The 12679-nt window shown below is 40.4% G+C and overlaps 1 protein-coding gene across 7 annotated transcripts in view; it reads right to left on the bottom strand.

Moving 5' to 3' along the window:
• LOC149192717 (uncharacterized) overlaps positions 1 to 12679 on the bottom strand; it is a 473076-nt gene that overhangs the window by 351186 nt on the left and 109211 nt on the right. For 5 of the 7 annotated variants that reach the window (XM_089404681.1, XM_089404682.1, XM_089404676.1 and 2 more), the window contains 2 exons: positions 3577 to 3668; positions 3041 to 3144 (listed from right to left, as the gene is read on the bottom strand). In XM_089404681.1, coding sequence (XP_089260807.1) covers positions 3041 to 3144; positions 3577 to 3668 — 196 coding nt within the window. The remainder of the gene's footprint in view (positions 1 to 3040; positions 3145 to 3576; positions 3669 to 12679) is intronic. The other 2 variants (XM_089404679.1, XM_089404678.1) reach the window with 1 other exon arrangement.

The following is a 12679-nucleotide window of genomic DNA, read 5'->3' as shown; positions in this document are numbered from 1 at the left end:
CTAGCTTGCTGGGAGTTCCGGGAGCAGGTAAGGTAGTGGCCTGAGGACATTTTCTCTTGATTTTTATAGCCAACAGTCAGTGATTACTGCAGTACGCATTTCTGGGCAGAGGGACTACGCAAAGGCCTTTGGCAGCAAATTCGTGGGGCTTAGGAGAGCAGCCATCCAAGCCAAGGATCATCCAGGGAGCAAGGAATCAATTATCATGGGTGAAACCAACATTTGAGGGGTGTTTCCAGGTGGATTTGCAGGTTGTTTCCTGCAAATCGAATTTGGCAGTAGCAGCTGGAGAGGGGCTCCAAGGAGGCCGAAAATCCAAAGTCAAAATCAGAGAAATTCCCTTCTGGGTTTTTCTAGGTTTTGTCCAAGGAGTCTAAGGCTGAAAGGACATAATTTTCTAGGTGGTTTTTGGGCACATTCCAGCAGGTTGAAGTCAGCAAATCAGCAGTTTTATTGGGACAGCGCAGTGCAGAGTGGTGCAACAACTGAACAGCCATCATCTCAGTTATTCCATCACCTGCGTTTAGTCCAGCTTGTCCTTGAGACAAGCCCAGGTGCATCACTTCATTTATATTGCTCTCAGATTTTATAATATATGGCTCAGCAGTTCCAAATTTACAGTGTTGTATGGGTGTTTAATGCATGTTTTTAATTTTATGCTACTGCACTATTTATTTGTTTAGAATACCACATAAATCCCTACTTGGGAACATTACAATTTTTCTCTTCCATTGAACAACTAGCAAGGATAGGCACTAAGGATTTACCAATTTCAACAGATTTGCTTGCAGAGAGATGTTGAAACCTTTCTTTCATGTTATACATCACTAATTAGTTCTTTATGGTCAAATTCCACAAAGAATGCATTAGTGCAGAGTAGCATCAAAGAAACGTTTCAAAATCCCTTTGCATGCAAAGATGTTGATGAACCCTTAGTTCCTATCCTTGTGTGATGCTGAATGAAAGGCAAAAGTAGAGGCCTGTGAAGATCTTTATCTCATGTTCGATCTAAGAATCAACGAACGTGGTTAGAATTTCATGGCCTTTTAGATGAGGAATTGTGGATCTTAAGAATTTCTAGAAATAAATGTAGCAGATTTCAAATGGGGATCTACTTATATCAGCAAACATGGTATGTGATAAATCTTAAATCTACTATAATGAATCATGATATGTATGCAAAGATTTTGTTTTTTTACCATCAAATTGAAGACTTGATATCTATGTTGCAGGGAACGTGGTATAGAGGCCCGTTTCTGTACAGAAACGGGTACGAAATGCGGAAACGTGTTTGGTACGGCAGTGAAACGCGTTTCCGGCCGTACTGCCACGTTTCCCGAAATGGAAACGTGGCCAGTATGGCCGGAAACGCGTTTCAAGGCCGTACGACCCACGTTTCCTCATTAACTTGTGTTTTTTTTTTTTTTTTTTTTTTTTAATTTACTTTTAGGGTATGTTAGTGACTTCTTGTTGCTTCTAGATGCGTGTCTAAAGTTATAAAAGTGAATTTTTGCCCTAGTGTTGATATGCAGTTCATCAGGAGGTTTGAGGGATATGCAGTTCATGGTAATGTTAAATTCTTAAAGTAAAAGTGATATTCTCTTTTATTTTTCATTTTCATCCTTTTACTTAAATTTTTGACATTACCATGAAATGACTCGGGATGTTTGAGAGTGGTTTCGCCCTCATTGGATTTCATATGGAGAAAGTAGAATTTTAAATCTCACTCAAAATCCAGCAGACTTATTTGTTTTTCAGGATTTCAGGATTGGAGGGATTGCAATGTTTCCATTGGATTTTATCATGTACTAGGGTATGGAACTTGTATTTAATCAAGAGAACCAAGCCCTTTATGTAGGGGAAACTCCCAATAATCAAGATCATGTAGGGTACTAGGGTATGAAACGTGTATTTAATCAAGAGCACTAAGGTCGTTCGACTATGTAGGAGGAGACTCCCAATACAACAATGGTCCTTCTAAAGAATGCGATGTGGATGCAGAAAATCCTGATTTGGATCTCTCTCTTGCAGCCTTATAGTCTTTATTGTACTTGCAACCTCATATATTAATATAAATAAAGGCTGATTTTGAGATTTGGATATATAATAAAGGTTGCTTTTGGATATTCCGATATTTTTATTTTCATTATGTGATCATTCATGAGTAAATGTGATGTACATTAAATCTTAATGTTTAAGTGTAATAAATTATAATGTATCATTTATGCTTTATGATTGCACATATATATATATTTAAATATTTTCAATATATATATATATATATATATATTCACGTTTCCCCGTTTCCAAAATTTGGGGAGGTCGCGTTTCGTATCGCTTCCCATTTCGGAAACTCGTACCTGTTTCCCCGTTTCGTGCAACTTAGCTTGATATGCTTTCTGTGATGACAATTCTAGAAGTAGAAATCTAATCGATGCAAATCCCAGAATGCTTCCCTCTACCACTTCCCTCCCCACACATCCACAACAACGTGATTATTTGATGTGTTGTTGGTTTATATCTTGAAAAAGTTGAAAAAATAATTTATTTCATACTTTTTGATGCTTGTTGCAGTTTGCATATATATGCTGTCAAAGTCACTCAGCTTGCAGCGGGCCTCGTCCTTACCCACTATAGGCCCAATCACCTTGTTGCTTGCCACCAGACTACAATTCTGTGGTTTGCCGATTTGTTCATCGATGTCCTGATGTCCAAACTGTCGATGCCAATGATGATGTTTGCAACATCGTAGGATTTTATGAATAATGAACACAATTTTCTAGAAATAAACAACGGAAATAAGTAAAGACCATAATCCAATATTACATTTACTTTATAACTGAAACCTGCTCACATTTTAAGTTGCCCACTGATTATCTCATGTATTTGCTATATGAAATTTTTTTGGGGATGAAATTAAGGGAAAAAACCTCCCCCCATAATTTGAATAATCATTTTACAAAATAAATAGTGTCACCAATCATCAGAACATCCACCTTTCTATAACCATTCTTTTAAGTATTTTGGAGAAAAGAATTACCTTGTATAATGTGCATGGGAATATTGTAGGGCATCTCAGAAAGCTCTGCCTTCTCATGATCATATTTGACAACAGCTACATTGCCCAAGTCATCCCCAATATACCTGTTCATTTAGTCCTTTAGCTTATAATTATACTAAACTTCACAACACGGTTGCAGTTCTCAAATACAATAAAACTAACCCATGTAGTGAAGATTAATCATTTCCACCAAATTGACCCTACAAAGCTATTATTCAAAACATGCATGTTGGCCTATGCTTGAAAAGATGATGCCATGATGTTTCAGGCAACCAACTACAAAAATAAAATGACACATAAAGTCTAAAATCAATATACACAAGAGTAGAGTGAAAGAAGAAAAACTATATATCAAGCAAGACAGAAACGACTATTTAGAGCAATTTATTTAGCAACCGAAATGCTATGTATCAATTAATCAATAAATAAAATACAGCATACACAGTCTGTTGTACATACAGACATAAAAGTTGTGGAGTTAGATATTAAGAAAGATAACAATCTAGCTCCCATACATGTAAGAAGTTCCCTGAATAACAGCAAAAGCAGTAATGTTCGTTTCCCACTGGATATAACAGGCCAGTGCCCGTCCATCCAAATCCCATATCTGCCAAGAATCACAGCACTAAAACAAGTTAAACAATTGCCTTCATTAAAAATGCTATCAATGCACCAGCATCTAAAAGGAAAAAACCAAAGGTATTAAACGATAACCGTATGGTGATACATTGTGTCATTTGTAAGAGAGAAGAGAGCTTATTCTTTTAAATTAAAAGAGGTGACAAACATTATCCACACAACTATTTGAAAAAATATGAAGCTTAAAATAAACTAACAAATATTAAAATACCTAATCAACTTATCCCAATTGTGGTCTTTCAGAAATCTGTCCTCAAGTGAAACCTCCTATGTACAGCTGGATGGGGACCTAAGAACTAATTCTCCTAGAATTTACCCAAATTTATGCAAAATTTGTCATAGTAGTGACTGTCACTGGAAAATCTAGTAGGCCAAGTGAAAAGCACCTCTGGGCAGATCTAGACATAGTGGCAACATGAGATGTCACATCAGCATCCTTTCTCTGGCTATTTAGTGGTAAGTAAACCACAAGGGAGGCTTCCTTGTATATAGATCATCTAAAGGCTATTCACTAAGAAGGGTTCAAGGTGATGAGTAGGTCTAATAATTGGGATAGGGCACTAGCATTTCCTTATATATAGATCATCCAAAGGCTATTCACTAAGAGGGGTCCAAGGCGATGGATAGGTCTAATAATAGGGATAGGGCACTGGCAAAGCCTTGGGGGCTAAATGTCCTTTACCAAAGTTCAAGCACTCTATCCTTAGACCAATTAGAGAGCTATTATAAGTTATGGTTTGATAAACTTTCAAAGATATGGCATGCAATCTCATATAACAGTTGGGGGAAATACCTTACAATGATAAATCAACAAAGGATCAAGACTACATGCAAGTTTTAGGGTTTGCAATCGAGTTTTTATGGCTGAAACATGCATAACACGGCACTATAGCAATGACGTCGGCCTTAGATTTAGGGTTTTGTAATACAATAAATGCTAGATTTTGTTTTTTATCAATTATTTAATGCAATCCCTATTAGAAAGGACAATAACACATCAAGTAGAATTATTTTTTAGAAATATTTCAAGAAACCCTAACCCTAACCCTAGATATCTAGAATTTAAGAAAGAAAAGTTAGAAAATACTTATACAAGAGAGAGTTTGATCGCCACCATCTAGACTAGTGCCTTGATCTAAATGGGCAATGAAGTTGCCTAGGGAAAATTCAATGGAAACGACCTTGATAAAGAGGGTGAGAGAGCCAAAGCCTCTTTTTTCAAACCCTAGAGACTTCCTTAAGAGGGAGATTTTAAATTCAAGAAATGCACAATTCAGAGTTCTCTTGATGAATTCAAAAAAAACAATTTTGCATAGCATAAGAAATCAAGATTTCAAGATGAATATAGCAATTTCATACATGGCACATAAATGAAACCCTAATTCACATAAGATAGCATGCAAAATATAGAAGATATCAACAAACTTACAAAATTTCCACAAGAATCTCTTCAATCAATCCCAGGAAACCATCTTAAAGCAAAAATCCTTATTTAAGACCAATTCGCACCATAGAATTACATTGCATCCAAGTAGAAAAGAAGACAAGAGCTAGTGTGCACTTCCAAACAAAGAGAATTTTGATGATCAATGAGTGACTAATTCTACCCTCTATTTGTATGAGGCTAACTGATGAGCCCCAAAAATGGATAATTATATGGGCTCATTCAGCCTCCTAATTCGACTTAATCCACCATTCTCATTAGTTTATTGCATGTTTTTTATTATATTTATGCTAATAGAGTGAATTGGGTTAGTCATTATGCCAACAAGCCTAATGGGTGCTTTGTGCAATTTTTTGGTCATTTTTGAGACAAAATCACAGGTTTTAATGAGCACTTGGCAGCCAAATTCGTGGAAGAACAAGGGAGAGGATTTGTAGGAAGGTGTCCCCTTCATTTATGGGTCCTTACCTCGAATTCTCCACCATCAGCTCGGAGTTCAAGGGCCACCACATCAATTATCCCAAGGGCAACCGAGCAAGGGCTAGTAAAGGTGTTGTTAACTACAAGTTTTGGCAGCCGAGTTCCTAAAGTTTAGGAGGGCTGTTGGGGTCCTCAATTTGTATAAATAAGAAGGTTTAGGGCCTCATTTCAGTTAGTCACTTTGTAGGCAGAAGTTAGCTAGTTTGTAGTTCGATTTTAGTCATTTTTTAGGCAGTAGATTAGCTCTGCATTTCAGCACACTTTCAAGCTTTCCTTTGTGGACAGTTTTTGATGTAACTATTATTTCTTGCTCAATAAAGATGAATCCAGCTTTGCACCAACTCTAATCTCTTCTAGGAGGCTGTAGCTCTTGGGGTTGGGCCCAACCCAAGTGCCCAGTACCTCCTTTGTTTACTTTTATGTGTTTTTGTTGCATTCTTAGAATAAAATCTGTTATTTAGATTTAAATCTTGTTTTGTTATTTAGGTTGCTTTTGATGATTAAAATAGCTTTTCATGTTTAGATTGATTTGATAGGTTAATAATAGAGAAGATCTTCAGAAAAAGGCTATCAAGCACCTCTGATCTCACCTCTCCCTCAGTGGGACCATCAGCTGGGACCAAGGTGACCTTGATGCCACCAAAAACACTGTCTTCGCTTCATCATGCAATTATTAGTGTTAGATTCTCATTGGTAGAAGTTGATACAAGTTGTGGTTACATGCTCAGGTTCATGATTGCTTAGTTTGCATAGCTATTTCACATGATTTCGTTGCAAATAAACTTCTGTTCATTTTCCTTGCTGTTATTTAGATCAGATTAGGTTAAAGTAGCTAGGTCCTTGATTTTCCGAGTCTTTGTTTGTTCAGTTTGAGAAATAACTTGCAGAGCACCTGTATTACCTCTCTATCTACCTTTCCTCCATTAGATAATCTGCTCCAACCCTTAATCCATGATTCCTACCCTTCATTCGCCATACTTTTCTCCCTTTGCCCTAATTTCTACATTCTTGTGCATCATTGCTCCCTCCATCCTTGAACCAAATCCAATCGCTCCTTAGCCTCATGCGCCAAGTCCTGGACCTCCTCACACCCTTATCTCACCTCCATACCCACTTCTCCACCTTTCTTCCTCCATCAACCCTCCAAAACTCCCTTTCGGAACATCCTGTAGAAAATTACAGAACATCCTGTAGAAAATTTCAGAACATCCTGTAGAACCCCTGCAGACTTCCTGTAGAAGCTCATGAAAGCGGTTTCTTGAGATCCGATCACTGTGAAACTCTCTGGAAGGGTGCTAGGGACCCCTTAGGCCCTCTTCTAACCTTCCCGACCTCCTGCAAGCATTTCCTTTCGCCAATCCACCTCTGCACAGTCAAAAACAGTTAAAGCACATGCACAATAATTCTGCCAACTTACTCAAAAATACAAAAAGATGTTTCTTTTCAGATTTCACTTCAGAAGTAGCTTAGTCACATGCATTTTACCTTTCTAAGAGTCAATGGCATTCCTTTCTGTAGCTTTCATCATTTTTCTTGCACCAGTAGGGTTAGTCGGTAAAACTAGGGTTTGTTAGGGTTTGCATTTCCTTTCCGCTTTCAGTTTCTTTCTGCAAGTAGATTAGCCTCCTTTGAGTTAGCTTTCATCCATCAGTTAAAAAGCTTCTTCTAAGAGCTCATAGAAGTTGGCTTAAGCTCCTAGCGGACTTGTGCCAGTTGATCAAGTGACAGTCGCGGCAAGAGCTAGTACTTGTGCATACAGCACCGTCACTTCCAAATTTGTTACGAATTACCGGGTTGATAAAAGTAAAGAAGGGAGTCCCAAGAGTTGCAGCATTATTGCTGCAATACTGGGGCCCACCACTAACCAAGTCTTATTTCACTAATTTTACAAGCAAAAGTCCTAAAAAGTTTACTTGAGAATTCAACTAGGTCAAAGGTCACAAGCCAACCTTAAAATAGCTTTAAAACATAACAAAATGCCAAAAATAACCCACGCATGTGAGAGAAAAATGGTCTTCACCATGACTTTATCTTTTAAAATAGGTAATAAAGCATCAAGGAATTGAGGCGAGGGTCGAAATGCTGCAATATCTAGTAGGCCAAATGCAAAGCCTCATTGGGTAGAGCCAAACCTTATGGCATCAAGAGAAAGGGTTGTCACTATCACCTCAGTGACGTTTCTCTTGCTCTTTAGTGGTAATTAACAAGGGAGGCTTCCCTAGATCACTTAAAGGATATTCTAATGCTATGTTGCAAGGTGATGAACAAGAGGTCTATAATATTGGAAATAATACTAGCAAGGCCCAGAATGGCCTAGATGTTCTATACTAGGGTTTAAATACTCTTTGCCTAGACCAAAGATAAGGCTGCTATTAGTTAGAGTTTGATTGATATGCAATAGTAAAGTGCATAATCTCGTGTAGCAGCCAAGGAAAAGACCTTCCAATGATAATCAACACCAAAGGAATAAAGACCTTCCAATAGAGACTAGGATTAGGGTAGGAAATTTATTTTTATGGCTGTTAAGTACACATAAACAGTAAAAAGGTAACATCAGCCCTAAATAGGAGGTATTAACCATGCACTATGCTAGATTTTGCCTTTATACAATTTATAGATGCAATTCCTAAATTATAAGCCACAAACATAAAACCAAAATTCACCATCAAAGTCATGTGTTGTCATTGTATTTTGCCACAAATTTGTGGAAATGTAATAGTATTTTTCAAAAATGAGAAAATGTAAAATGTGTGGAAGACCAAGGGTCACACATTGAATGTGAAATGTCATGTAGAAGCTCAAAGGTCTTATATGAATTTGAAAAGTCACATGGGAGCTCAAGAGTCGGAAGGGAGGTGGAGAGTCACCTCATTTGTTATATATACACCCTCATAGCTCAAGCAAAAGGACTTTTCACCTTGTCTTCTCAAGCTAGGCATAGGAGAAAAGACTAGTCTTTTGAGAAGCAAGTAGTGGCTTAACGTTCCACTATTGGAATTAGTGTTGTATCATTGTAATGGTGTATTTGGGCACTTTCACTTCATAATTCGAAGGTCTTGGAGCCAACGACTTTCATGCATATGTTGTGAATGATTGTAAAACTATTCTTTCATTGTTTGTGGTGTATGTTTATGTTTCTACATACTAATGAAAATGAACTATTTTGTTGGATTTAGTATGCATCTTTGAATTGTGTGTCTCTTGCTTTCATGATCGTTATTTCTTTGTGAACTATTTCACAAGATAATTAACGATTCTTTTAGCTATATGTGCGTGTGTCTTTATTGGGATAGTACTATTATTTTTCTCTTAAAGACTCATTTTCTTTCCTTTCCGTGAAATAACCATTATACACTTTGCAATTGAATACATCAAAAGGCTAACTTACTTGTTTATCTCGAAAGTATATACATTCCTTCCGGCAGCTACTCAGCACAAATCTGCCCTAGAAACCCCAGCGTCTGCCTATCTGGACTGCGTCAGCCTCTCCTTCCCCAGCGCTGGCCATGCGTCAGCCTATATAGGCCTGCATCAACCCCAAGAGGCCCTGCGTCAACTCTCTGACCCTCTGCATCAGCTACGCTGGCCTCTCTGGTGCTCTGCGTAGCACTTAGCTACCTCTACGTGGCCCTGCGTGAGCACTGGCTGCTCTTGCATCACTATCTCTGGCTGCTCTCCCCGCACTATCTACGCCTCTCTGTCTCTCTGTACTTAATGCCCCTCAGCTGCTCTCCGATCACTGATTCCATCTCTCTTAGCAAACCTCGCTCTAGAGAATAGAATCATTGATCATCTAGTGTGTCCTCCAAATGACCCTCAAGCCTCCTCTTATACTTTTCCCTAATCAATGGCTAAGATTAGATATGGCTTGATCCTTGTCTTTTGGACCATTCTAACACATATTCATATTAATACACATTAATATTTTATTTTCCCTAAGTTTAGACTTAAGGCCTCCATTAAAAATATTAATTATTTTAATATCTACTGATCTATTCAGAATCTGCCCAAACCCTTTCTGGGTATTGGATATCTCATGTGCCCCAACCTCTCCACCAAATTTCGTGGCTATAGCACATCCGATGCTACCCCAAATCAACATTCCCTCTTAGCGAAGACTGTGCTCTAGCAATACTCCTCACTGAGTATTACTCTGATCATCCAACATCGGTACCTGTGCTGATGCTAGGCCTTCCTGCCCAACATCCTCTGCACTGCTATATCATGTACTGCTGCCCATGGCTCTGCCACTGCCACTGCTGCATCAGTACGACAACTCCCTCTGTATCCGTGCTGTTGCTGGTCCTTTCTCCCAGCACTGCATCTGCACTACACCTCCTCTCATCATGCTACCCACTGCTGCACTACAACTTAATTACTGAGAAGTAATTAACTGATCTCCCAATCTGACCTCCCTGTTGGGCTAGAGACACCACTGATGTTGAAGCACCCTCTACCACTGACAAGTGCTCCCTCTCTGACCTCTTAGTTGCTGCAACAACTCCCTACATCTTGCACTGTTGCACACCTCTTTGTGCCATCCTGCACTAGTGCAACACTCCTGTGCTTCTCTCACTGATGCAGCCTACTAGCCTCATGCTGTCTCAGGACTCCTGCACTGTAGCTCTCTCTGCCACTTCATCCGCATCCGTCTCTACCCGACTCAACTAGTCCTGCTGCTCCTCGACGGGGCTCTCGTAACAAGGTCTAATCCAAGAGGTTGGGTACCTCGAGGATCCTGCCCCTCATCGCCTGTAATCCATCTGACTACATCTCAATGTCTCCCCACTTCCGCTCAAGTGGTGCATGTTCACTCATGGCACAGACATCGTCTGTCAAAACTTCCTTCTCTGCCCGTGTTGGCGTTGCCTTAGTCTCGAAAGACTCTCCCTTACTCTTCTTTCTTAGATACTGGGTTGCATAATGACCTAGGTCCCCATAGTGGAAGGCACTTGATCTTGGAGAGATCCTTCTTCTTCCGCTTTTCCTACTTTCCCTCAGATGCTAGGGCCACGTCTTCCTCCTCCTACTTGACTTTGATCCCCTTGTTGCTGCTACCCATCTTTGACTGTCGTCAGATCTCTTCCTGGCGAAGAGTTGCCCACATCTTGTCCCAAGGTGGAAGTGTCCCTCTACCTAGTATACTCTGGACAAATACCTCCCAGTCTTCCGAGATAGCATTCAGGGTTGTCCTCGCCATTAGCTCCTGATCCGGTGTCGCCCCTATAGCAGTCAACTGATCTCAGATCTCATTCAATCCTCTGAGGAAGGTGTCAATCAATTGTCCCTTCTTCATCTGATACTACCTCATCTGATTCTCAAGAAGCATTCTTCTTTGCACAGAAGTATGCTAGTACAGCTTCTTGAGAGCCTCCCACATCTCAAATGTCATTTCCTTCTCGACTATGTGTGGTACTACATGATCCTTGAACCCATTAAGGATAATGCTCTTGGCCCTCGCCATCACCTCCTCGTACATGTCATTATCATTGGGGTCGACTGGTACAGCTATTACCTTCAAGGCGAAGTTCTTGACATGATTCCTGTCAAGTATGGATAAAATTTTGGCCTTCCAGACTGCGAAGTTTGATGCTCCGTCTAGTGTATCATGGTCTCTTAGTCTGTGTAGTGCCATGATGCTCCTCTACTTCCCTCTTGGAAGTTCTCTGTTTGACTCCTCTGGGTCTCTACTTCTCGTCTAGAAGTTCTCTTTTGGACTCCCTCTGAGTCCTGACTTCCCTCCTAGAAATCCTTCTACCACTTGTCGAGATGCCCCCTACTTTGATCGTCTTGTGCAACGCACCACTAATCCAGGTTCCTCAGCTAAAAACCCTCGGTAGCAACTCCTCTGCCCTTGCCTTGTCAGCTACTATTCTGACTACAGTACCTCATCAGCTCCACTCTGCAATATTCCCGTAGCCTTCTAAACCCCAGCAACCTGAAGGTGAGAGCTCCTAGGCTCTGTGCAACCCCGGCACTGCAACCCGGCCTCCTCAGCCAACTGCGTCAGCCCTCCCAGCTACTGCGTGAGGCTTTTCTTGCCTTCCTTCGCCTCTGCGCTGCCTCTTCCCGGCTCACCCTTGATGATGCAGGCACTGCATCACCCTTCCTTGTTGTTGCTTTGCTAGAAACAGCGTCTGTCACCTCGAGACAGTGGTTTTCTGCTGTTATTGCTCTGCTCGACTGATGTCCTTTAGTCCTCCTGTGATCTGCAATCATGCTCTAATACCATGTTGAAGTTTCTAAGTTTACTTAGTTAGAAACCCTCCATGCACTTTATCTGATTTATTCCTACCTACTTGTTATTTTCCTTAACAAGTTATTTACAATGTAAATACTGAAAATAAACACTAGTGCATGCTCAACATATTACAGACCAGCAACTAAAAGAAACAAAAACAAACACACCATATGACACCATTATTTTTGGACTAATGTCCCCGGAAAAACCCAATGTGGGAAACCAGTGCAGCTATCTGAGGATTTTCTTATTAAGCAATATCAGAGTACAATCTGGGTGCCAAAACTGGCCTACCCAACAGAGAATTTCCTTGGCAGTAATATCTCTCAGTTTCTGACAAATCTCCTAGCTGAAACCCCGAATAATCCTTCCGACAGCTGCTCAGCACAAATCTGCCCCAGAAACCCCAACGTCTGCCTATCTGGACTGCGTCAGCCTCTCCTTGCCCAGTGTTGGCCCTACGTCAGCCCCAGGAGGCCCTGCGTCAGCTTTCTGACCTCTACGTCAGCGACGCTGGCCTCTCTGGTGCTCTGCGCAGCACTTAGCTGCCTCTACGTGGCCCTGTGTAAGCATTGGCTGCTCTTGCGTCACTATCTCTGGCTGCTCTCCCAGCACTATCTATGCCTCTCTGTCTCTTTGTACTCAATGCCCCTGAGATGTTCTCCGATCACTGATTCTATCGCTCTTGGCAAACCCCGCTCTAGAGAATAGAATGATTGATCATCTGGTATGTCCTCCAAGTGACCCTCAAGCATCCTCTTATACTTTTCTTGTTGACATATCAATGGCCGAGATTAAGTCCCTAATCAACAGC

Source organism: Pinus tabuliformis, chromosome 2_2 (genome assembly GCF_031772625.1).
Source record: "Pinus tabuliformis cultivar Carrire ecotype Pingquan chromosome 2_2, CPIR1, whole genome shotgun sequence".
Taxonomy (NCBI): Eukaryota; Viridiplantae; Streptophyta; class Pinopsida; order Pinales; family Pinaceae; genus Pinus; species Pinus tabuliformis.
This window is presented reverse-complemented; position numbering and strand designations above follow the sequence as displayed.